Source organism: Trypanosoma brucei (assembly GCF_000002445.2).
Source record: "Trypanosoma brucei brucei TREU927 chromosome 11 chr11_scaffold01 genomic scaffold, whole genome shotgun sequence".
NCBI lineage: Eukaryota > Euglenozoa > Kinetoplastea > Trypanosomatida > Trypanosomatidae > Trypanosoma > Trypanosoma brucei.
The window spans coordinates 4198407-4223191 of record NT_165288.1 but is presented as its reverse complement, the minus strand read 5'-3'; the positions used below and the strand labels follow the sequence as shown (position 1 = coordinate 4223191).

The 24785-nt window shown below is 48.3% G+C and overlaps 9 protein-coding genes across 9 annotated transcripts, besides 3 other annotated features; all 9 read left to right on the top strand.

Annotated features, from left to right (window-relative positions):
- Positions 1–216: 216 nt before the first annotated feature.
- Positions 217–246: a microsatellite.
- Positions 247–267: 21 nt separating this feature from the next.
- Positions 268–299: a microsatellite.
- Positions 300–2983: 2684 nt separating this feature from the next.
- On the top strand, positions 2984–3586 carry Tb11.01.7840 (hypothetical protein, conserved; the record flags this gene model as incomplete). The annotated part of the gene is made up of 1 exon (XM_824581.1): positions 2984–3586. One exon carries the CDS (start codon positions 2984–2986, stop codon positions 3584–3586), a length of 603 nt encoding a protein of 200 aa, XP_829674.1.
- Positions 3587–3848: 262 nt separating this feature from the next.
- Positions 3849–4418, top strand: Tb11.01.7830 (uncharacterized protein; the record flags this gene model as incomplete). Its single annotated transcript, XM_824580.1, has 1 exon — positions 3849–4418. The coding sequence occupies one exon, from the start codon at positions 3849–3851 to the stop codon at positions 4416–4418; it is 570 nt and encodes a 189-aa protein (XP_829673.1).
- Positions 4419–4668: 250 nt separating this feature from the next.
- Positions 4669–5055, top strand: Tb11.01.7825 (tubulin-binding cofactor A; the record flags this gene model as incomplete). Its single annotated transcript, XM_824579.1, has 1 exon — positions 4669–5055. One exon carries the CDS (start codon positions 4669–4671, stop codon positions 5053–5055), a length of 387 nt encoding a protein of 128 aa, XP_829672.1.
- A 2309-nt stretch (positions 5056–7364) lies between these two features.
- Tb11.01.7810 (minichromosome maintenance complex subunit) lies at positions 7365–9560 on the top strand (the record flags this gene model as incomplete). The annotated part of the gene is made up of 1 exon (XM_824578.1): positions 7365–9560. The coding sequence occupies one exon, from the start codon at positions 7365–7367 to the stop codon at positions 9558–9560; it is 2196 nt and encodes a 731-aa protein (XP_829671.1).
- A 440-nt stretch (positions 9561–10000) lies between these two features.
- Tb11.01.7800 (nucleoside diphosphate kinase) lies at positions 10001–10462 on the top strand (the record flags this gene model as incomplete). The annotated part of the gene is made up of 1 exon (XM_824577.1): positions 10001–10462. One exon carries the CDS (start codon positions 10001–10003, stop codon positions 10460–10462), a length of 462 nt encoding a protein of 153 aa, XP_829670.1.
- A 564-nt stretch (positions 10463–11026) lies between these two features.
- Positions 11027–12859, top strand: Tb11.01.7790 (hypothetical protein, conserved; the record flags this gene model as incomplete). The annotated part of the gene is made up of 1 exon (XM_824576.1): positions 11027–12859. The coding sequence occupies one exon, from the start codon at positions 11027–11029 to the stop codon at positions 12857–12859; it is 1833 nt and encodes a 610-aa protein (XP_829669.1).
- Positions 12860–15226: 2367 nt separating this feature from the next.
- On the top strand, positions 15227–17338 carry Tb11.01.7770 (uncharacterized protein; the record flags this gene model as incomplete). The annotated part of the gene is made up of 1 exon (XM_824575.1): positions 15227–17338. One exon carries the CDS (start codon positions 15227–15229, stop codon positions 17336–17338), a length of 2112 nt encoding a protein of 703 aa, XP_829668.1.
- A 425-nt stretch (positions 17339–17763) lies between these two features.
- Tb11.01.7760 (ubiquitin carboxyl-terminal hydrolase, putative) lies at positions 17764–21318 on the top strand (the record flags this gene model as incomplete). The annotated part of the gene is made up of 1 exon (XM_824574.1): positions 17764–21318. One exon carries the CDS (start codon positions 17764–17766, stop codon positions 21316–21318), a length of 3555 nt encoding a protein of 1184 aa, XP_829667.1.
- A 982-nt stretch (positions 21319–22300) lies between these two features.
- On the top strand, positions 22301–24205 carry Tb11.01.7750 (hypothetical protein, conserved; the record flags this gene model as incomplete). The annotated part of the gene is made up of 1 exon (XM_824573.1): positions 22301–24205. The coding sequence occupies one exon, from the start codon at positions 22301–22303 to the stop codon at positions 24203–24205; it is 1905 nt and encodes a 634-aa protein (XP_829666.1).
- A 407-nt stretch (positions 24206–24612) lies between these two features.
- Positions 24613–24678: a sequence feature (T-rich).
- Positions 24679–24785: the final 107 nt, after the last annotated feature.

Sequence of the window (24785 nt, the reverse complement as noted above, 5' to 3'; positions counted from 1 at the left end):
GTTGGGCGCTTCCTGATAAGTGTTGTCTAGGGCAGTGCAGCCGTCTTCCACTTGCAGTTTTTGTTCGTAGTTGTCACTTGCCCAATTGCATTCGATTGTTGTTTTCAACTCCCCACTACACTATTGATGTGATGGCGCTTCCAATTTGTTTTTAGGGGTTGACTGCTGATATGCTCGGCAATTTTTTCCCTTCTTCCAAAGGCTCTCTCTTCTATATGTTTGTTTGTTTGTTTGTTTTTTTTTTTGGGGGGGGGGCGTCACTCCGCCATATATATATATATATATATATATATATATATCTTCCCCTGTTTGCAAATACGCCAGGTGGGGCCCACCTGCCTCAGAAATACTTGGCTACACTTAAGACGCTTTCGGCCAACACTACCTTGGGCCATGGTGCCACCCCACATCCCTTTACCTTCTGCTCCGGAGTAAATGGCATGCGGCAATCACATGATGTTTCAGTTATATCGGAAGAAGTATCCCGTATCTCTCCATCTTCAGGTGCCGTACGCAACCCACACAAGCGATGTTGTGGGAAGTGACGCCCTCTCTATCGGCCAGCCGGTTGGTTAAATTTAGCAAAGCTCTCGTGAACAACTTTCAGTAACGCACTTTCATGATGGCGCTCCCCCTCCTTGGATTCATTCCATCTCTGCTCACTCCCTGTTGAAGAAGAAATGAGAGGCGTTACACGAGCCAGCGTTGCCATGTATTGCACGACTCTCCGAATCCGTTACTTATTTGCGCTCATGCTCTTACTATTGGCATCATTGTTTGCTCAGTGAGAGTCCCTTTTCCTATTCCATTTTGCTGCGCAAATCCCTTTCAATTATCAACACGCTTGGATACAACTTGGCACCTAAAGCAAGTTTGTAACCGGTTTGGTTTCGGTCGCTATGAGTGCCTTAGCACGTATTTGCTGATGTGGCCCCATTGCTTCTTTCCCTTTTACTTCCTGCTATCCGTGCCGTCCGGAATCATCGTTCCCTTTTCTGTGTTTACGGACTCCCTCAAAACTATACAAATGTGTAAGAATGATCATGAGGGCGCCGTGGCAATAAGGGCGTCTGTGTGCACAAGTGGCTTCGGAGCCATATTTTATTTCCCACCTACCCGTTTCTTTTCAGCCTGCCAATGTTTTCCCCGCCGTATGCTTTACTTTCGAGTCGAATCGAGAGTGAAGCAAATTGCACTCGCAACGTACCGCTGGATCACGAGTCCTCTCTTCCTTTGATTAGTGAGGTGGAAGTGTCGTGAATCCTTCAGGAGGTGTTACTAGGTTTGGTCCACCCTTTACCGACTTCCGCTGTTGATTCTAACGGCTGTATCATCCACATTCTCGGCTCCACCCTCCGGTGTGCTTCTCCGTGAAAGCGGCTAAAGTTACTGGAAATGATTGCATAAAAACCGCACAGGGACGATTCCCTCCACCACCGTGGTGAGTTGTACCTTCTCGGGGTGCTGCGATTTTGCCTCACGGTAACCTTCATAGTAATGTTCACGATTCGAGCCGGGAATATTATGGGGCAGTCTTTTCCCACTCTCCAGCAGCAATGATGCCGCCCTCGTTTTCATTCCGGTCCGCCGCGCAGTGGGGAAAAGCGGAATGAATTAATACGAATGCGTATGCCTCTGCTGACTAGTTTCATAGTCAGTCAACTTCCATGTGTGGCAGGCGGTTCCCACCTTGAATTCGAGTGGAGCTTGTTTTAAAGGGCTACAAAGAATGACATGTAGTTTGTAAAATATGGCTACTTTTGTCTTACACACGGATCCGTCCTTTATTTCTTTCCGGTAACTTTCACGGTACCATCTACAGTGACACACCCTCCCTGAACAATAGTTGTATGATAATCTTCTGGCATTTCGCTACCCATCTACTCTTTTACTCAGCGTACCGAAGGAAACAATATTTGCACTGGAGGATGTTTCTGGCCTTACAAATACATCTGTCCACAGTGATTTGTTTGCTTTTTTTTTCCTTTGTATCTACGATTCATCACTTTGTGTATGCACTACTTCCTTTTTCATTTGATTGGAGGGGGGGGGGAGGGACTCATCATTTAGTCCTCATAGAGGAGGAAATGTTTATGTGCATTTCGAGGCCCCTCCCCCCCCCCAAAAAAAAAGAAAGCATGTGTCGCTTATCTTTTGTATAGGGGCGAGGTGCATTGTTGTAGAGTTTGTTTCGTATCGTATCTAGTTTTTTATTAATTTTTTTGTGGTTTTCCGTGTCAGGGTGTATTTGTAGTTGGCTTGTGCTGGCGCTTTTCACCTATCTTTTGTTTTTGTTGGTGTGATGTATTTGAATGTTCGTTTGTGTCGATGTTTTTTATTTGCTCATTTTTTCCGTTGGCTGCGTATGTTGCTGCAGTTGGAAGGGTTACTGGTCTCTTCGTGTAGTGGTTTACTCCCTTTTTACTGTTTGTTTTATTGTTTTCATTTAGGTGATTGTGTAATGATTGGCGATTTGGAATGTTTGTTGTATACTGCTTGTCGTTTTTTTTTTAGTGTGTGTGTTGTTTAGCATTGTGGTCCTATGCTCCTTTATCTTTTTACTCTTTGTGCGAAAGGTGATGGTGGTGAGGAGACGCGCATGCTGTTGTGAGTTGTAGTTTTTGTCACTGCCTTTTTGGCATTGGTCTTGTTTTTATTATATCAACGGTTGTCTCTCCACCATGGATGCTTCTCGGAAGTGGGAATTACCGGATTTTTCGTCTCTATGTTTTTGTTGCAGTGACGGCGTATAATAATTGTTTGATGCGTCACTGTTGATGGACGTCTTTTATCGCTTGTTGTTGTCTCGTAAGTGATGAGGCTTGTGCCGTATGTGGTGTTTGAAGGTGGCCACGTTCGTTGGGAGTTGGTAACAGTGGGTGGTGGGGTATTTTGACATCCAAAAGTGGCTTGGTTTGTTTTTTGTCTTGTCGCTTGTACTATTGTTTTTTCTACTATCTTTTCGTTATTTAAGCAATTTACGATGCGGCGCCTGTATCGCATGTGTATTGTTGTAATTCTTTTCGGTTTAGGTTGGGAGAAACTTTTGACGCCTGAACCTTTATCTTTGGTTCTCCCTGAGAACTACTCACAGGAAGGATTGAGCGGTTTATATGGCTCGGGGAGAAATCTTAATCATACCGAGACCAGAATGCTTTATTCTTCCATTGTATATAATCTTAAAAATGACACGGATGGTGCGTTTGCAATATTAGCCGCTGCTGACCGAGCAATGCTCTGTAGCGCTATAAGGTGGCAAATCCGACTATATGCGCGCTCAAGGGATGGATCGTATTTCGTCCCATGGGTAACTGACGTTGTGCTTCAGTTAAGGGATGCGTATGTTCACTCCTTCAAATACATCATTCAAAGTATTGTCAGCGATATAACCGATTCAGTCAGCGGTGGTGTGTCGTTCCGCCGCACGTTACTGGTGGTCAAGCAGATGCGTGTATGTTTCTTTTCACCTGTCAATTCGACGGGCTGCCCGTCGTATTCGTTTCTTCGCAATGTTAGAGAGAAAACGGACGCTGATATTATAGCCTCGTGTGCAACGACAGATCCTAGTTACAATACCCATTTGTAGGATTGTTGAGCGTTTAAACTGCAGCCCGGAGAAAGTAACCCGGTGTGGATGTCGATGTAGGCCGCCCTTCCAAGCGGTAGGAGGATAGATGTGTCGCGCAAGACTCAGCTTTGTTGGGGATTGAGCACTGAGGTTGCGAGTGCAGAAGGCCAACTGACTCCTTTGTTGATATATGTATGCCTTTTGGATGAGGCATTTTTGCGTTTGGTAAAAAAATTTTTTTCTCCCTCTTGTTCAGTTTTTAAAGGTTACTTTACAAGGAATGACAAATCCAGCAGAACAGGCGCTTCTGCGGATCGCAGAGACAATAGAGCGTGCTGTGGACGATGAGATGGAGCGTGTTGACAATATGGATGACGAGGAGCTGCTGGACATACGTCGAAAGAGGCTTAAGGCACTGAAGGAGATGGAAGCACGCAGGGAGGCATGGATAAGGAAGGGACATGGAAGACTTCATGAAGTGTCCGATCCGAAAGAATTCTTTCAGTTTGTGCAGGAATCTGAGCGGGTTGTCGTTCACTTTATGAGAAGAAGCACATCAAGGTGCTCCATATTGGAGCGCCACCTTCAGATAATCGCACCTCAACATTTCGAAACGCGATTCTGCTATGTTGACGTGGAGAGAATACCTTCTCTTGCGGAAAGATTTAATGTTCTGATGCTGCCGACGCTTATGCTAGTAGAAAACAAGAACACTTTCCACAGTATTATTGGGTTTGATGAGTTTGGTGGAACTGACGATTTTGCCTCCGAGACTGTAATTAAGGTACTTGCAAGCTATGGGATGTTGAATGAACAAGGGATGTTTGCGGCGGATCAGGGTAATGACTAATCTCTCCTAAGATCATGTGGTTGTTTTTCTAAGATGTACTTAATCAGCCCCATCCTTTTGTGGTTCGGCTAGATTTTTTCTCGTATACTCGTATATATTTTTTACTTGGGTAATATATATCTGTTTGTGTGCGGGCTTGCATATCTCATCCCTTTTTAAGTTGTAGGGTCGAGCGCGGAGACAGACCTAGCCCCGAGCGGCGAGACAGTTGTGATATTTTCCTACGACAGGTCTCAGATTGCTGAGTAAAATGTCGACAAGTGAGGGCAATGCTGCTAATCGCTTTGCTGGTCGAGTAAAGCAGGCTGAAGATCCTTTTGTAAAGGCTCTGAGAATCAAAGTCAATGGACTCAAACGTAACATGAAGGACCTGGAGTTTGCAAAGAAGGAGGTTGTGTGCGAAACAGCACGCCTAGAATCAATCAGGGATACCAACCCGGATCGAGTAAAACAACAAGAGAATGTCATAGCTGAGGCACAAATGATGATTCCCCACTCTGAAAACAGAGTGAGGGCCGCTATAAAAGACCTGCAAGATTTTTTGGACACCCACGAAAACGACGCGGAAGAAGGGGAGTTAATGCAAGATGCCCGTACAACTTTAGAAAGTGCACAGCTAACTTTGTCTAAACAATAATACAATCGGTAGTACGAAACCTTAGCGGTGGTGTTGCCTTTTTAATTGAAGTGAGGCATGTGTTCTCAGATTAATTTACTTAAGTTTTTTTGCGCTCTACATCTTTTTAACACATGTGTCTCACCATTTTTCGTGTGTTGGGTACTCCGCTCTGCTTTCTTCTATGTTCATTGTTGCAAAGGCAAGGGCGGTGTTGAACTTTACCGTAGTTCAGAGAGCTAACACTCTGGAAGAAGTAACCAATAAGTGGAAAGTTCTATTTGCAAATGTATACTTTCATACCTAAATGCTTAGTGTCACTGGTACTTCAGGATTGTATCTGATTTCACTTATTGTTTATGTACTGCATATGCTCTGCGGTGATCAGGGCAATAACATCTGCATGAAGCGTATGAGCGCTGTCATCTGCAGGTAAGTTTGGTCCATTTTATTTGTTCTCCCGACCAATCTTTTAAATTTTACGCTCGAAATATACGTTGCCTTAGCGTCTGAGACGCTTTGGTAATTTGCCTACAGAAGCGGCCCAAAATGTGTTTATCAGCTGTAGCACGGGGTGTTTCCGATGGCACTTCGTTTGCCGAATATGGTTGTGTTTCTTCAACGAGGCACCGAATTGAATGTTGCTCCCCCCTTGTACCCTCTAGGCGGTTGGTTGGTTTTGAGTGATCAAGGTAATACCAAGGGATGTTGACCGCTTCTTTGAGACAGTTCATGTGAATACTGTGACCCCGTGTCTTAATATCATTGTGCATGTTTACTCAACACCGCTGCAGTTTGCTTTTTGTGATATCCCCCTTTCTTTTTGTTCTGTCCGCGGAATCACCAAATAAGTCGACAGATCGGCGGTTGTTGTTGGTAAATGAAAGGTTCCGTATTATTGTTATTATTTCTCGCTTTGATAACTATCCAACAGCGTAAGCATGAGGAGGTGGGATGAAGGTTCCTACATAGCATAGAGCACTTTCGCCACTTTTCAGAGTGCGCTATGCGGTTTGAAAACCCGCGTTCAGTAAGTAACCGATGGTACCGGGTTCTCTCGCTTACTTTCGTTTCCATGGTATTCGATAATATCCTTGGTGCCACTTGAAGACAGATGTGCGTCCGTGTTTGAAGAGCGCGAACAAATTTATGCCGCTGGCCTATATACGTATATACGTGCCAGGTTATTCTCAGTATGTCATCCACCCCCTTTTCTACGTGCGTGTGTGTGTGTGTGGGGGGGGGGGGGTAGGGTTACACAAACCCGACATCGCGTTTCGTTTTTACACGGAAACGAGATGCGGCGTTGTTGTCGGTGTTGTGGCATATAAAATATTGTCTTGAAGTGAATGTGTTAATGAGGCTCGCTGACCTCTCACTAAACTCCTACTATTTTTGATTCCCCTCTTTATGTGTGTTGCTTGTTGATTAGTGCGTTGTGGCGAAAAAAAGAAAAAGAAAAACCGTTCGTTCCTATTAAAGGTAATATATGACAATGGGTGATTTCATTCCTTAATGTTCGTGGTCTTGGGCACTACTTCAACGAGGGACACGTTTTTTTTTGCTCATGAGAGCACCTTGTGGTGGTGGTGGTGGCAAAGGGACTTACCGCTAGAACCCTGTGATCGGGGGCGGGGGGGGGGAGAAGGAAGTGCGTTCGTTCTTTTTTAATTAAACTGAAGGATTGGATGCTCGGTGTGTGTGCTTATGTGTGTACTTTCCCTATGTTTCTGTCTTCAGTAGAATCCCTAAAGGGGGGGGGGGACGGTGTTTCGTCGGTGGTACGTTGTTGCTAGGTGATTTAACATATCCACCTCACGACAAAACTGATATTTATATTCCAGGCCTGGAATATATTTAAATTTCTAGGATCCTGACCATGTAGTAGGAGTCTTGTGTATATGCGTGAGGTTGTTTATTTTACTATTTTAGCAGCTTGTGAATGATCGCTACCTTTTTTTTTTACTATTTCCCCTTTTCACCTTCCCTGAGCTGGTTTCTCTTTCCGCTTTGACAATTATGGTTGGTTCAACAAGTTTTTCATTTGTTATCTATCTTTGTGGAAGGGAAGATATTGCACACCGAATGGAGATACGGGACAGGATGATGGTGGGGTGTGACTTCTGTGCAGCGTAATGAATCCATCCGAATATTGAGGAGGACTTTGAAAACATCAAGTGTTTCGGCACATCTCTCCCTTCTTGGTGTTGAGGGTATGAGTCATCATTTGCCCGTTGCTATCCACAATTTTCATGTTATACAGGACCTTTTTTTTCTTACTCTTCCGCCTCTCAGTTGGTTGTTGAATTGTGTGCAAGATCGTCCTGCCTATGGCGGACGGGCCGACGCAAGAGCAGACCAAAAAGGCGGCATTTGCTGTAGCTGCTACCTCCAAGTATCCCAACTACTTGGCCGATCGTGATTTGTGCAGACGTTTCTTTGAAGAGTTTCGTGATGCGTCTGGCGGGATGAAATACATGGATATGGCGGCTCGGGTAGCCCGTAGGGAGACAAACGTTTTCACTGTTGATCTAGATGACATACAACTTTATGGGCAGTTGTACCTGGCGCAGCGAATCCAAATGAATGTCATGGGGTACCGTGAAGAGGTGTATCGCGTTGTGGATGAGATAATTCCGGAGGCTTATTTCGAAGAAGATATGATTGATCACCTTATTTTAGAGGCGCAGACAGCGGGACAGCATCTTCCTCCATTACTTACGAGACGTTACGAACTGGTTGTGATGCCCTTAACTAGCTTCTCTGAGCCTGTGCCTCTCAGGCAGTTAAAGGGGGGTTTGATAGGCACACTCGTTGTGTTGCGTGGAATTTGTATTGCCGCAACAGCTGTACGCCCCAAGCTATCAATGTTAGTATCTGTCTGCGAGGTGTGTGCTGAGACCACATTTCAGCAAGTTATTGGGGATCGCCTGACCCCGCTAATGGTGTGCCAGTCACAGCGCTGCAGGTTGAACAATACCGTAGGTCGTCTGCTCCCTCAGTATAAGGCAAGTAAGTTCACCAAGCACCAGGAGCTTCGTTTACAGGAACTTCCCCAGTACGTGCCCCGAGGTGCCATTCCTCGTACGATTCGTGTCATTTGTGAGGGTGAGCAGACACGAATAGCAACCCCAGGACAGGTTGTAAAGGTTGTGGGGACGTATTGCCCTGATCCGTCTACTGGGCAAGGCCATGAAGCATTTAGGGCATCAACAATGGTGAAGACTCTATTTCGCGCTCTGCGCATTGAGTTGGAAAGGCGCAGCTATCAGGAGGCTGCAGATGACCTGAAGATTCAGGTAGATAATGTGAAGCAGCATCCCGACAAGGAGGTTGTTATTGAGAAGCTGACGCGAAGCGTGGCACCAGAAATCTGGGGAATGGAGGATGTTAAAAAGGCACTACTCTGTTTGTTGGTTGGGGGAAGTTCCATTGCCAACGGGATTCGCATACGAAGTGACACCAACATATGCTTGATGGGGGATCCCGGGGTCGCCAAAAGTCAGCTTTTGAAATGGATTGCTTCGGTAGCCCCTCGTTCTATTTTTACAACAGGGAAGGGCAGTTCTGGTGTTGGTTTAACGGCGGCTGTGACTAGAGATACTTACACCGGAGAGGTGATGCTTGAGGGTGGCGCATTGGTTCTTTCGGACCGGGGTATTTGCTGTATTGACGAGTTTGACAAAATGGACGATAGCGATCGGACAGCGTTACATGAGGTAATGGAACAACAGATGGTGTCTATAGCTAAAGCTGGGATAATTACTTCGCTCAATGCCCGCACATCTATTTTAGCCGCCGCAAACCCCAAGTATGGACGTTGGCGCCGCAACTTGACACCGAGTGAGAATGTAAATTTACCTCCCGCGCTACTTTCTCGTTTCGATGTCCTTTGGCTTCTGCTTGACGAATCAAACCGGGAACGGGATGCAGAACTTTCGATGCACGTAACCTATGTTCATTTGCACGGTGTGGCACCAGGGACGGTATCCGACAATGGGTTTTACGGTTTGTCAAGTGACTACTTTGGAAAGGATTTCCTGCAGGCATACGTTGGTGAAGCCAAAAAAATTCACCCTATTGTTGACAGCTCTGCAGCAAAGGTTATCAGTGACATTTATTGTGAAATGCGGGCTCAGAGTGTTCGTCACACAAACGTTGTTACCGCGCGGACACTACTCAGCATCATTCGCCTCTCGCAAGCATGCGCGCGACTCCGCTTCTCCGACCGTGTCGTTGAAGCTGATGTACGAGAGGCTGGTCGGCTTTTAGACTGTAGTAAGATTTCGCTACAAGAACGTGTGGATACCGGTGGGCGGCGCATGGTGACAACATCTGATGCTGCAATTTTCTCGACCATTAAGGAATTGGCTCGTTCCAGGGGGTCGATTGATTTGGCTGAGGTGCGACCGGCTCTTATGATAAAAGGTATTGACGAGTCACATTTACAACGCTGTTTGAACACTTACGCGGACGTGGGTGTGTGGGAAGTGAGCGGGAACACTGTTCACTTTTCACTGGAGTGAAAGCACCATAGACTTTAATTTTTCCGTTGGTAAATCAAGGAAGAGGTACATGACACTGGATAGAGAAGAGACTCGGCAAGATCCAAATACAAGCCTTGAAGTAGTGAGAAGGGCGGATCCTTGTGGGACGTTAAGGTTGCTCTGGTTTCAACTCCGAATGGACGGGGGCCCACGCCATTTGTTGTCGTTGTCGCCGTTCTGGATATCGGAGCCTTCTCTGTGCTCTCATGAAGGACTTTCCTTTTCCTTCAACGCATACGTCCTCTTTTGCGGGTTTCCCCCAGGGGCTGGTCGGTTTCAAGAGTGGATATTCATGCGACCGTGACCGCCTGCGCTTCAGTGACATTCTTTTTTGAAAATAAAATTTCGTTCCTCTCCTCTATAACTTTAAGTCGAGCTATCAAACAACACTATTCTCCGAAGTAAGTTTTAAGTGCGCCATGCCCAGCGAGCGGACCTTCATTGCAGTCAAACCCGATGGCGTGCAGCGTAATCTCGTGGGAGAAATCATCAAGCGCTTCGAGAACAAGGGCTACAAACTTGTTGGTCTCAAACTTCTCCAGCCCACTGAGGAACAAGCCAAGCAGCACTACATTGATCTCGCATCGAAACCCTTCTACAGTGGCCTTGTGTCGTACTTTTCCTCTGGCCCTATCGTCGGTATGGTGTGGGAGGGCCTCGGTGTTGTAAAGGGCGGCCGTGTGCTTTTGGGCGCAACGAACCCCGCAGACTCGCTCCCTGGCACCATTCGTGGTGACTTCGCCGTGGATGTTGGCCGCAATGTGTGCCATGGGTCCGACAGCGTGGAAAGCGCCAAACGCGAAATCGCGTTCTGGTTCAAGGCGGAGGAGCTGGTAAGCTGGACGTCCCACTCCGTCAAGCAAATTTATGAAAGGGCATAATGTGCATGGGGAACGCTGGGGATTTCTTACTTTAAGGACAGTATATGAAACTGTATTAATTTTTTTTTGGGGGAAAGCGGATGATTTTCAAATGAAACGAGGGGAACGTAGTGCGGCCTTAAAGACCGGTCTATTTTTTACTTTCTACTTCGAAAAGAACAAAAAGGAACCCGACATCTCCCGAAAAGGATCAGATAGAGGCGTGGAAGGAGATGAAAACGTTGGTCTCTAGAGTGGGATGAATTCTTGGTAATACTCACTGATAGTTTAAACTCCCTTACAAGTCAAAATTTAGCACTGTGGTCGCACAGTGGTGTTTTTTTTTTCCTGAGGAAAAGACTCTCGCTTTTTTTGTTTTAAAACATGTTTTCACTCTCTCTCTCCGCTTTTTTTGACTTGCACATTATTGTTACTTCTAGGGGTGTAGATTTCTCGTGGGGCTGTTCCTTGGGATCTTGGCTAACCCTACGCGTGGGTGTTCAAGTAGCTGAAAGTGTGTGACTAGCTAGCGCATAGCTCTAGCGTTTCCCCCGGCAATACGTGACGAAGGGTGACACACGAGATATGCGTGGTGTATTTTACCTTACCGGAGTGTTATTAAAGCGAAAGCGCTTGTCAACTGTCCATACCGAGGTAAGTGTGCTATCATCTGTTACGAACGCGCCCTTCTCCCCTTCGTGTCAGGCCGCGCTTCGCTCTGTCGCTAAGGAGAGACACTACGTGAAGAGGCACTGGTTGACATTGGCACAGTCCCGTCGTTCATGTAACGCTGTGGTGCTTCCTGGGGAGGCTCCGACCATAATACACTTGAACGTAAAGAGCGTCATTCCATTTTCTTCGGTACCGAAAAGTGTGCAGAAGCGCATAATGGATGAACACCCGCCCTTCTTCGGGTCTGGTGTGGGTATTCTTTCCACAAGAATGAAATGGAAATCTGTCACTGGTGATCGTCTTCGCCGCTTTCTGAACGAAGAAGAGTCTGATCGTGTATTGTACATAGACACCGATATTGCTTCCGAGCTGGGTGTGCAGGTAAACCGGAAGGACGTTATTGATATTCGAAAGCAGAGTTCCGTTTCAGTGTACAGTGCTGAGCAGTTAGATGATCCGTATAAAGGGGAGCCACAAAGGGGCATAACTCTGAACGCTGCAACCGGGAAGAGGCTTGGTCAGCCCGCACATGACATCCTTTTGGCTGTTGGTATTCTTCGAGGTTACACCTCACCCATGTGGGTGGCCGAAAAGCAGCTCAAACATCTGAACCTTGAGGTAAATAAAGGGTGTGAAAATGAGGGTGTACTCGCCCCTAATATGACCGGGTTTGTTGTTTCCTTGTCCAGCATCCCGAAGGAAGCGCAGAAGGAACTGCTGAAGGAACTGCAGGAGGATCATCCTGATGCTTTTGGGTATGATCTGTACTTCATATACGGTGTGAATGGGTGGGAAGTGATGAGGTCTCGTGTACTCGTGAAGTCTATGGCGGCGGTAAATGATCCTAGGTACCCTTACCACTTCGTCAACGTCAGGGATTTTGGGTTACAAAAGCCCAAGTACTCCGCTTTCGCTGAAGCCTGTGATCATAAGGTGCAGTTGCTTAGAGGTAAGTCGGTGCGCAAACCTCCCGAGCCCCATGATGAGGATGCCAAGAACCACAAGCTCGACGCGAGCTCCATTGTACGCTCTTTTAGTATTACTGTGGGCGCTAGCCGTTCACCAGTCCCCATCCGCGGGTTTTTGGCCGAAGACGCCACGTTGCGTCGTTACTACAACGCCGTATGTTTGACAGAGCCCCACTTGGCTGTTCCCGCTATCCGCTCGATAGCCGTTCTCAATGGAAAGCTTGTTGGTCGCCGCGATGAAGCGAAGTTGCGCGCCTTTGCACTTAAGCACAAGTTGTCTAGTCCCATTTGGGTGACTCCTCTCGGTGCGAAACGAATGGGCGTAGGTATAGAGAAAAAGCATATCAATAACTATGTTCTTATTGGCAGTGCCTCCATAGAAGAATATGACGATGATTCAGGTGGTGGGACGAATGAAGAGTTCTACAACATAGACGACCTGGTGAACCCCGATGAAGTTCTCTCCATATTTCCAAAGTCAAGCAAGTCGGCACACTTCATGCTTGACTCCAAGTGGCGCCCCGTTCTCGGCAAGCAGCGTCAAGCGTTCTTGACGTCCCTTAAGCGTAGGAGCCCTCTCTGGGTGACCGTGAGCGAGTGCCTCATGTCCGGTTTTCAGGCACTCCCCGAAGTGAAGCCCATTTCCTTTCCCGTGGCAAAGAAAGGTGGCGGTGTTGAGGGAGGTCACAAGTTGTACAATTCGCAATTTACAACCGACCCTGTGCGTGTTATAGGGCTGGCCACAATATACACAAGACCCCAGGGCACCACACTCTAACCGCAATGACATGTGGTTGCCAGTGTTATACTATTGCTGTTGTTTGGTTTTCTGCTTGTAGCTGTTTTTCCTAGCTGCCAACACCCCTTCCGTTTCGTTCCATAAATATAACTCGATGATATCTGCACAACAAATTGACACATATAGAAACCCCAAGTGAAACCAACGGAGCTAAACGGGGAAAATGCTAATGGGGCCAGCGAGAGGTGGAGGGGGTTGCTTGACTACTACTTTCGTTTGGAGAAGCTTGCATCTTCCCGATGGTGCGGCGTGTGGGAGCGCGTCCGCGCGTTCGTGTCTGGTTAATGGGATGTATGTGACTAAGGTCTGATAGAGGTATAGAAAAATAACGCTGCTGTGGGGTCGAGCTACTTGCCATTATTTCTTCCAATATGCAGTGGGGAATATTGGAAGTGCGGCGTTGCCTTTGTACCTGTACGTGTGTGTGTCTGTGTGTGGGTCCCAGTAGGACTAAGTTTTCCTCTCTTTGCTCCCTTCTCTATCTTTGTTTTATCTTCCCTGAATAAGGGCCGCACCCACGTGCGTATCGTGGAAGGTCAATTTCTGTGAACTTTTCCTCGTTGCACTGCTTCATGTTGGTCACCCTTCTCGGTTGTTTGGTGTTATACGTGCTTGTTATTACGATCCTCATTACATCGCTCACTCTTTTTCCTCGTTGGGAATGATCGAAAGAAATGGAGGCACAACGCACGTTGATGCCGCGTGATCTTCTGGTCCTTTGTTTCTGTACCAAACTTGGGCAAGGAGAGTCATGGAATTTGTTGTTAGTGGTATATAAGTATTCCATCTTTTGGCATCCCTGCTGATGCCAGGGACAATCAGCGGGTTTGATTTTTGTGAAAGGCTGACTGCATATCTTCATCGGTGGGCGCTTCAGTTTCGAGAAGCGTTGTGGATACCTTGTGGAAATGCCTTCCGACTTGTTTTGCACCACTCACTGGGGCACGAGGAAGGTGACCAGACTTGCGGTCAAGAAGCAGAGCCTGTGCGTCTGCTTATCGAAACCACGTGGCAACAGGTTTCCCTTCCTCCGCTTCAGGAAGCTCTGTGTGGGGTGAGTAACTTTCGAAATGTCATTGAGTCTATGTGTTAGGCGGTGCTGTGCGTGGACCGTGGGGATCGTGCCCCCACATACTGCGCACATGTTTGTGAAGGCAAGGGATGTAGATGCTGTACCCTTCCTACGAGGTGCTTAGTGCAAGGTCACGTGACACCAAAACTGTTGTGCCTTCGCCTTCTTCCGTAGGTGACGCGGCAGTTCGCCTACGTGAATCATTTACCATATGGACACCGGTGCTCACATCTGTTTATGCTTTCGTGTTCGGTCGTTGAAGTTGTTTTCCTTCCTTTTCACTCTACCCTTTCTTCCGTCGCAAAACACCCAGCTTCATAGTACGAAAATTTTCTGAACCTTTGTTCGTTTCGGCGATCGTGCATCGCACGTGTTGAGTGTGTGCGTGCGTGGGTGATGTCTTTTGTGGAACTCCAACCTGTACCTGCCGGGTCGCGGAACGAGATGCCGCGGAGCTGAATTCCTCCCCCCGCTCCCTCTTTTTGCCTCAACACCCACCAACCAGCCCCTTTCTGTGCGGTAGCTTGCACAATGGTGGCCAAAGTGTGGTGTGAGATTTTTGGCGACCCAAGCAGCATCAGTACAGCGGTGGTATCGCTAAGGCACCATGATACTTTCCGCTGGCGATGTGGCGAGATACGTATCGGAGGTTGCTGTTTTCGTCTTCCTTGCGTTTTTTCCCCTCTATTTCGTGTTCCTTTCGCCTACAAAGTTCCCGGCGGTGACCCTGATGGTTCCTTAAGGTCAGTTCGAAGGCCCAGTACTTGTACCATTGTAAGTGCAATGTGGTTCAAAAGCTGACCAAGATTTGTTTAATTTGTGTCTCATTGTGTGCATGAATGAGAAATGCTCTATCGGTTTCCTGACATTTTCATTTGGCTCAACACCCACCAACCAGCCCCTTTCTGTGCGGTAGTTTCCACAATGGTGGCCAAAGTGTGGTGTGAGATTTTTGGTGACCCAAGCAGCATCAGTACAGCGGTGGTATCGCTAAGGCACCATGATACTTTCCGCTGGCGATGTGGCGAGATACGTATCGGAGGTCACTATTGGAATTTTCATATTGGAAGATTCCCTATTTCAATACTCTTTCGCACCCCTGTGACGTTTCTATTTGGTCGTGTTTGCTCTGGTAACGCCTCCCAGGTTGCAGCTACCCTTCTTTTTTCTGTTTCTCTTTTGAGACTTTAGCTAGGTGAACGGGAGTCAAAACACATAGCGAACCCTGGAAGTTGTCTGGCAGTGCGCTGTGGCTGTTTTTACAGTCGGTCACTATGCGACTTCGTGATGTTTTCATTGTGGGTGTCGCGATTATCTTTTGCATATTTGGGTGGCATCAAGAAGATGGACTGGCCGTATGGAAGGGCTTTGAGATACCAATTACCGACCTGGAGTCGCAGCGGTACATGATTCCAAAACCCGTTGTCCTTGACCCTATGGGTGATGGTCGACCAGTCCTCATCGCAACCACTTCGTACGGGTCTCTTGAAATGTTCAAGACCCACTCAACGAGTGGGGCAGCTGAAACGTATGCAACTCCCGTCTCTATGTATCAGAGGTCGTTCTTTTCGCGAATTACAGCAATCGGAGCCGGAAGACTCGCCGTGGGTGAGGATTATGCGATTTTTGTGGTTACGAGTGACTTTCTTTTGTACCGTTTGTCGCCCCACGATTTTTCCGAAGTATGGAGTGTACCAATCCATAATGTGCTGTCGGAGTCTTTCCATACGTCTGTCAGTGTTCTCAGTGAACGCATTTACGAAGGAGACGAGGGAACCGTCGTGATTGCCACCCAAGTCCCGGGACCGAATCACACAAAATTGATGCTGTTCGCAGCGTTTAATGGTGCGGATGGCAAGCTGAGGTGGCGTTACACTTCCGACGCGGAGAGTTCAGTTCGAGAAGTGCTGGACCCGGAGGATGCCGTTGGGGTGGGAGGCAGCTCACCGTCCGGTGCCTCCGTGGTGGTGAGTTCCCAGGCCACTGAATCTTTTAGATTGTACGAAAAACCGTGGACATTTTACCGTGAGGCCGTTTCGACACTTCTTCCCCACCGTTATTCTCATCCCTGGGATGAGTGCCTCCGTCCGCACGTGTTTTTCCACACGAAAAACAGAAAGAAAACTAAGGCACAAGCTGGAAACACAGTTGTAGTGAAATACAAGGATCGCTTTGTTCGAATGAACAGTGAAGACTACGGCGAACTGGCGGAGAGACTCGGCCTTGTGAGTAAACCTCAAAAAAAAGGGAGTTCTCATGGGGAAAAGGAGCGCAAGTCCGCCAACGTATTGGCTTTTCATGGAGAACATGGAATAGAAGTGGTACATCTATACACCGGAAACTTGATTACGCGCGTGGCGCCGCTCAAGTCTGCTGGTGTTTACTATCATGATATCAACGACGACTTCGAGATCGACGCTGTCAGCACCCTCATAGGTCGGCGGATGGAGAAGCATTCGCACTTTGATGTGGACGTTACCCTCGACTGTCTCGGTGTCATTTCAACAGGTGCACCTGCGGCCGATCACTCACTGTTCCAGACGTCAATCTGCAACACCGAGGGGATTTTTGGCCGTTTGGAACTAATTCACCGCTTCATTGATGGCGACACGCGCGGAGAGGGCACTCCAGAGGTCCTGAGCGCCCTCGAGCTTGTTGGGAGCCACAACACCCTCTCGCATACTACAAAGAGCGTTACTCCACTTGTGGTGCAACTACACACGTTGAGAGGGAGAGGTTTGTTTCAAGTTGAACGGCTTGCAGTCTTTATGACCGATTCAGGGTTGGTCACATGCGTAGATCCATCGCGACGTCGAGTTGTTTGGCGTTCACAAACCGAGTCATCCTTCTGGAGGCTTCGCAGTGAACGTGAGGCAGATGTAGGGGAAGCAGCCTCCTCTGAGACAGAGCACAAGCAACGTACGTTCCCTTTCCCACATCTTGCTTCGTACAATTTTTACCAAGTTAATGAGGACACCGTTGGTCACGTAGGGGGGCCTGGACGGTATCTTCGGGTGGACCCGTACATTGTTGCTGTAGGCGAGCGGAAGCTGACCATACTGAGTTCCAGGACGGGGCGTGTTATGCGAGTAGTGGAGCTGGAGGAACCAGCGGTGGCTCCCGTAATCGTGCAGGATTTCAATGGGGACGGTATCAATGACATTATCGTCGTGACGGAGGGTGGAATATACGGATTCGTGATAGGAACGCGTACATCATCAGACACCGTCACTGCACTGATGATTCTAATGGTTGGGCTGCTTGTCGTCCTTTTTGTGGTCCGACAGTTAGGTGGTGGAGTCTGGAGTGAGGATGATATTTTGCCCACCACTACTCAGGATTTGTACCGTATGGCTAAAAGGAAGTCGGGCCGTGCAACGGACTGAAATCATTATTCGAAGAGCTGTGAGATGTGAAGGGACCGATTTTAGTATGGTATCGGTACCAAATACCTTTCCTCGTGGGCTATGTCTCTTCACACACGGACGCGAATAGGGCAGACCGCCCTGCTTCATTTCGTGCCTCAGCCTGGTTGTGAAAGCTACTGCTCTCCCTAATATCTCACAACACGTTTCCTTGTGCATTAACCGCTGCTCTGCTGCCTTTCTGAAACTCTTTCATCCAATAATTTTTCATACGACCAGAGTCACCACTACAGGGAAGAGGTCCCATAATATTCAAGCACTTCCCGACTCTGAACCTACCAAACAGGCAGGGCGGTCGTAGGTAGATTTGCAGGCATCATATACTACCGTTTCTACGGTTCACATCTCCCCGCGGCTGCTTCAGACTGTCGAGTGACGTTTCGTCGATGCGGTCGGGGGGGTTCGCTTCCGAAGCGCCATCAGGTGACACGACCACCGCAGATGAGGGATCAGACGTTGCGCCACATGCCTCCGGTTGTGTTCAGTATGACATGGACGGAATGCCAGCGTTTAAAGGGTCTGTTTGCCCTAAATCACCCATCCAAGATCCTCTAGTGAACCCACTGGACGGGTATGTAGAAGCACTGGTAAAGCGACTCGGGGAAGCTTTGGATCCACTGGGCTTAGCCGGGGCGTTATTGCGCAGCAGCCACGTTGTAACGACCTTCAAGGAAGGTGTGGCTGTATTTGATTTGCCGTGGGTTGCTCTTCTACGCGATGCTTCTGAGAAGGCTTTCTCGTCAGTGGACCCTGCACTGGAGGAACTCGTGAGTAGGGATACATTCCCCGCAGCGGATAACGGGGCCAGCTTGAATAACGCCAGAGGTAACCTTGTTTGTGGCATGACGGAGTTGGCAGGCGTTTTAAGGAGGTGTTATTCTGCCTTGGGGGCGGCTCCCTTGTGCTCTTTCGATGATGTACACGAGCGTCTGCTTTCCATCAGTAGGCGGTTTGTTGGTGACATAGGGTCGAGTCGTGGTCCCTTTTCAACCGCCCAGGTACCGTTAAGCATGGAAGAGCTTAAGGCATTACTTCTTCAAGACGTCAACAGATGGGGGCTAAGCACGTTTCCTTATTTAGTGTTCGCGGTCTCTTCGCGCCACCCTCTGCAGTTGGTCTGGAATGATGCCACGGTCGATAAGGCAGAACTAGCGTTTCATGTTTACTATATGGTAGCTCGAATCAATCGGTGGGAGGAGGAGACTGGATCGGGGAGGGGCATACTCTTTCCCGTTGAATGGATGGACGAACTCCTGCGGTGGCTCACAGATCGCGATGAGGTGCCGTTGTTGCCACTTCGATGCCCATCACAGTCGCTTACACCAGTCTCACAGATGGATTATTCTCCCGTCCCATGTGCTCCAGGTCCTTTTGACATCTCGCGTGTGTTGAGGGTCACTGCTGAGGATCCAAGCAAACATATGGTCCAGTATGATGACGGTGGCGTAGATGTTATCCCTGAAGATCTGTTTGACTACCTGTGGTCGCTGTTTGGTGGAGGGGCAAAATACATAGTGATGGGTAAATTTCGTAACAAGAGTAAGATTATGGAGCTGCTGAAGCCGAAGCGTGTATCCATTGCCGTCACGTTTGAGGGATCCGATCGAGAAGGCCAGCTGAGAGTGGATTCTTTGCTCTTGGATGATGTGTTACCGCGGGCGTCGTTGTCGGAGGTGTCGCGGCGCGCTATAGGTGAATTACTGGATAAACACCAGTACGGGTGGGAGAATGGGATGGAGCTTTTCGGCCTTACGCGCCCGGACAATGTTATTGAGATGTGCGTCACCCACGTTCACGGTAAGGAGCTACAGGCTTCTCGGTTGGTGGAAGTTGTGGATGGAAAGACAGTAGAAGATTTACTTGGTGACTTTCGTAGCTCTACCGAAGTGGTCACTGACCATTGTGGGCCAGTTCTTCGAGTGTCGCTACTTGTTCGCCACCCAGCGGGACTGACATCACCTGCAGGACCTGGTTTTTGTGGCCTAACGAACGTTGGCAACACGTGTTACATGAACAGCGCTCTACAATGTCTGTTAAGTTTAGGGGCCGTGTGCCGTTTACTTTTCTCCCTTCGTCTCTCAGAGTACGCCAATCTATCAATTACACGTGAGTTTGTCAACCTTCTTCGTGATATGCTCGCTGGGAGAAGAGTTGCGAAGACCCTCCCCTTGAAGACGGCCATTGGGTCCGTGGAAAGACGCTTCAATACGTACGAGCAACAGGATGCCGTTGAGTTTATTGAAGTGTTGCTTGACCGCATACATGAGGAAATGAACCACGTGTACGGGAAGCGCTATAGGGAACGCCTAGATACTGACAAGGACATTCCCAAAAGTAAGCTGGCGAATTGCTTTTGGGAGGATGCAAAGGCCAACAACCAAAGCTTTGTTCCACAACTTTTTTCTCATCAGTCAGTTCACTTTTTCGTTTGCTGCAATTGCAAGGGGACGAGTACAGTATTTGACAACGGCTCTACGTTAGTTGCCACTATAGCGCCACCAACCCGACGTGTATTTGACGTTGATGTTCTTCTACCGGGAGAGCTTGTGCGTCGAGTGCAGGTGAAGGTGGCCTGCGGTTCCGACGACCGTGTTCGTGCGTCGGATATCGAGAAGGAAATATGGGAACGCCTACACTCTACGAATACGGATTTCTTTTCTTCCATGGCTACCTCAGTCGGCTGCCCCGAAGCTCAGGCGCCCCTTAAAGGGAAGGGACAAGACAACAAACAATCACTTGGGGATTATCGGGCTGTTCTATGTGCGGATTCCCACACGTGCTTTTCAGATGGGGGACACGTACTTCACGCCGCAGTCCTTTGGAGGGGTGCAGGGCTTGGGGCGGGGGAAAAGCGTGTTCTTCCGACGGGGCCGTCGCTAGCCAACAGGAACAGTACGGAGGAATTTGCAGAAGCGCAGCCAATGTGCAATGAATTCCAGCAGCAAAGGGAGATGAAAGATCAGTGTGTGTACATCTGGTACTTTCTTCAACCCCAAGGTAGTTCGTCCCCCCGCGATGCACTGCTCTGTCATGTGGAGTGTTCGTCGGTTGATGCTTTGGGTGACAGAAAATCGTCCCTGGCCTACATTATCGAACGAAGTGTCAATTTGGGTGATCACTTTTTGAGCTGGAAACTGGGCTGCGTTGACCAATGTACGTCGCTTGAACAGGATGGTGGAGAAAACAAACATCTGCAGCGCGGTCCGAAAAAAAATCTCAGGGTGTGGTTCTGTTCCACCATGGGGGATAACGGCTACTATCTCAATCTTGAAGACACTGGGGACGGCCGCGACTGGATTGATTCGGGCGATCTGCCACTTACTCTCTCGATGGACTCCCGCGTTGTCATACAGTACGATGATCAAATGATGCAACTTAGTGATGCGATCCGTGTCACGAACTTTCATTCGGTGGGCAGCAGCCCTTTTCCAGGTGAGCCCACATTTTATAGTTGCAATGGAACTAACAAGGAGGCGGTTGACGTTCATGAGTGTCTGAAAAGTACTTTTTCGTCCGACATCCTCACCGGGGAGAATAGTTTAAACTGCAGTAAATGTGGGGGTTTCTGTGATGGGCGCGTGGAAAGACGACTATTCCGTCTTCCACCGTGTCTTATTATTTCTCTCAAGCGGTTCAAATTAGACATACGTGGAGTAACAAAGGATACTGCGTTTGTAAGGTTTAGCGAAGAACTGGACATGAAACAGTTCATGGACGAGGAATCGCCAGAAAAGCACACAAAGTACAAGTTGGTCGGCGTTGTCTTCCACCGAGGGGGTTTGTCATATGGGCACTACACAGCGGCGAGATTCAGCAAAGCCACCAAACAGTGGTTTTGCTGCGATGATTCTAGTGTGATGGTCAGGGACAAAGGGCCGTGGGCATGGCCCGCTGCAGGAGATGCGTATATTTTGTGCTACGAGCAGTTAGTTGAGGGCTGACGGCTGAGACATGATATGAGCCGGAGCATGGGCGTAGGCAGCTGTCTATGAACAGCGCGCTCCACGGTTATTATTCGTCTGCTTACTTGTTTATGCTTATTTATTTCACGCCCCCTCCTCATCGGGGCCTGCCATTCAATTTCTTTCCCTAAAGCTCCTCTTATTAGTTCCCCAATTGGTGTGCTTCGTGTGTTCTTTGTGTGCGTGGTGGTGGTGGAATACACCCGAAAACTTTTTGTCTTTTTTTTTTAAATATCATTTTGACGAGGAAAATTCTTTCCCCCCTCTTTTCCGTTGCTATTGTTATTATTTTATCCCCATTTTCTTTGTTACCACTGTAATTATTTGTGTGTTCATTCTATAACCATCAGGCGGGTGGAGGACGCTGTGGATGGGACGGGGAATGAAGCGTTGGAAGGTGGTGGTGGTGGAGCTTTAATGAATGAACTGATTGAAAGGAAACGGGTGCGCGCGGACGCGTGTATATGTGGAGGAGAAATATTAGGGGAAGTTTATGCCAGTGAATGAGGGAAGTTGTGAACATAAATATAAGTAAGCGTGTGTGCCACCGAATCCGGTATGTTCGTTGTGCGCAGATGCGGGCAACGATGCGATGCTGTAGGCTGCCAGGCTTCACCTTATCCGCTGAACCTGTTTATAATCGAACCCTGCCGTCCGAAGTGGCTCTCCTGCTCATGGGTGTGCACAAGTGAATATTCGTTACGGTGATGCATGCGGCTACTCCTTCACAATCTTTGGACAAGGTTGCGATAGAGAATACGAAGCAAATTAAATGTCTTGCGCACATTCTATATCCCGTATTGAATGATGCCACGTTCTTTCCCTGTTGTTTACTCTGCTCGCCGTCGTCTACTTGTTTTCATCCTCTTCCTTCCCACGTGTTTTCCTCCCTTTTTATTCGTTGAAGTAGGAACAGGAGCTATTTAACTCTATCAAACACACAACTTGTGACCGTTACGCTATGCCTCCGAGCCAGCTGTTAAAAGACATGGATGAGCGCCGTTGCCTGATGGCGAGTAACATTGTTGCTGCCCAGGATGAAATTATGCGTCAGCAAGAGGCGGTGCAGAAACTGACTAGCGAGAATGAAAGGTTGAAGAAGGAAATAGCTGTTGCCTCCGGGGAGCAGTATGATTATGTTAAAGCGGATAAATATGCAGCCCTAAAAACTGAGGTGGACTCACTGGAGCAGCGGTATCAATTTGAAAAGATGCATTTGAACGAGCTTACCAAGCAGTATCAGCTAGCTCGCATTGACCTTATGCAGGGTTCCAAGCTAAAGGGGGGTGTGAACGCAGAGCAAGAAAATGTTCGAGCGGTACAACGCCAGCTGGAGATACTAGAAAACCGCCTAGATCAAGCGCTCGCGAGGTTTAACGACGCTGTTTCCTATAACAAAGAGCTGCGCGATCACATCGATATAATTCGCGGGGAACGGCGCGTTTTTCAACGTGTACACAAGAAGATGGAGGACGATCTGAGATCTAAGAAAAAAATCATGTCGGAACGGATTGAACAGTCAAACCACGACCTGGATGAACGAGACGGCTACCTGCAGCAGGTGGAGCAGCTTAGAACAGCGCTTAGCGAGCAGAAGGAGGAATATGACACCGCTGTGCGTAACTTGGATGTATGCATGATCGACATCAACAGAATGCGAGATGAACTCCACCGGCGGCAAATTGAATTTGAGGCGCGTTCCTACATGCCAAACCCTACGGTAGATCACAGCGGCGTGGGCAAAAACCTCCCTGTTGCAAACACTCATGCCCCTACCCCATTTACGGAAGATGGAGAGGATGCTTCCGATGGTATGTCTTCCGCTGAGGTGGGATCAGAGATTATGGACATTCCCGCGCAACTGTCCATGTTCGCTCCAGATGGTGATTTGCAAAAGCTGGCTCAGACTTACCAGGTTGTTGGTGAGAGTAACTTCTCCCTTTACAAGCGTATCAACGAACTAACTACCAGTCGAGAGGAGATGGAACGGGATATACACACGCTGAAGAAGGTAATCGCGGAAGAACACGAGCATGACGTTCAGCAGCGCCGCCTCATCAAGGAATACGAAGATCGTCTGGCCGAGACAGAGCTCATGCTAGATCGTCTTAATCGCTCTGCTGAAGTTCACAAAGAGGTTCTCGCCAGGATTCGCGAGACCACAGAGGGTGTTTTCAAGCGGATTGGATGCTCAGCGGAGGAAGCCCGACGCCTGGTCGGATCGGACCACTGTACGGAATCCACTCAGTTGAAGTTTCTTGGCCTTATAGAGGAACGAGCTACGAGGATATTGTGCACTTACCAGCTATATAAACGAACGGAGGCGATGCTACAAGAACAAAAGGCCGCAGAAGAAGGGGCGGATGGTTCCAAGCGGACTTTGCCGATTGGCGCGGGCGATGATCAGACTTATCTCCCTGGTAAGGAGAAGGAAACCGATGGGGACAGAGGCGGAAACGCGGCGGCGGCCGGTGGGGCGGAAAACACTAGGGGCATTGTGAGTGCGGTTAAGGAGGAGGGCGGTGAAGGTAGTTCTGGTAGTAAAGTGGACGTCCGTCTATTACAGGCATTGGTTGAGGGAACAGCAGACTTTAGTCCCGTACTGAACTTGCCTGTAAGAAAGGACGGCACTGCAGCGAAGTTTGTCCGTTGTTCAGTCCTTCCAAGCGCTCAACTGTACGGGGACGAAAGTGTTGAGGGGAAGGATGACCATGACGGTGATCCCGTCGTCTCGCATGAGGAGTTGCGACAGCAGATGCAGCAGCGTCTACTTTCAAAGCGGCTGCGTGAAGAAAAGGGACAGCGCCGAAAGCGTGACCTGAAGGATCAGTTTGCCGATGCTCCGCCTATACTCCGCAGAAAGTAAAGCCATGTCAGTTTTTCAAAAAAAAAAACGTACCCACCTGTACGACAGGTCTCGGTGATCCTACCCTTTTGTGCCTCCGTGATGTTGACCTTTTACTTTTCTGTACTCTGTTTACGTTCTCTTCCCCTTTATCCGTCCAGCTGTTTGCTGCGGGCACGAATAACCGTCAAGGTGTGTGATTCGCTGCCTCAGCCGCTGTGTTTTGTGCGTTATGTGTATGCGTTTATGTGTCTTTTTCCTGTTGGGCGCTTCGTACTCATATTTCTTTTTATCCCCTGGGAGAGGAAGAAGAGAGAAAGAAACTTTGAAATCACGCTGCGTTTAAGCGGACTACGAATCCACCCACAGCAAAATGATTTTATCCGCTTTATAAGGAAGAGAATGTAAAGGAAATTGAGGCAGCAATCAAAGAAAATGCAAGGGAGAAAATTAAAAAAAAAAGAAAAAGAGTGAGAAGGATAAGATAAGAAAAGTATCGAGGGGAGAGTAATAATAATTGAGGGGGAAGGAGAAGAGTGACCAGTAGCAGGTATGTGGACTGCTTCTTATATGGTGACGCCAGGTGGAATATGCCCTTTTC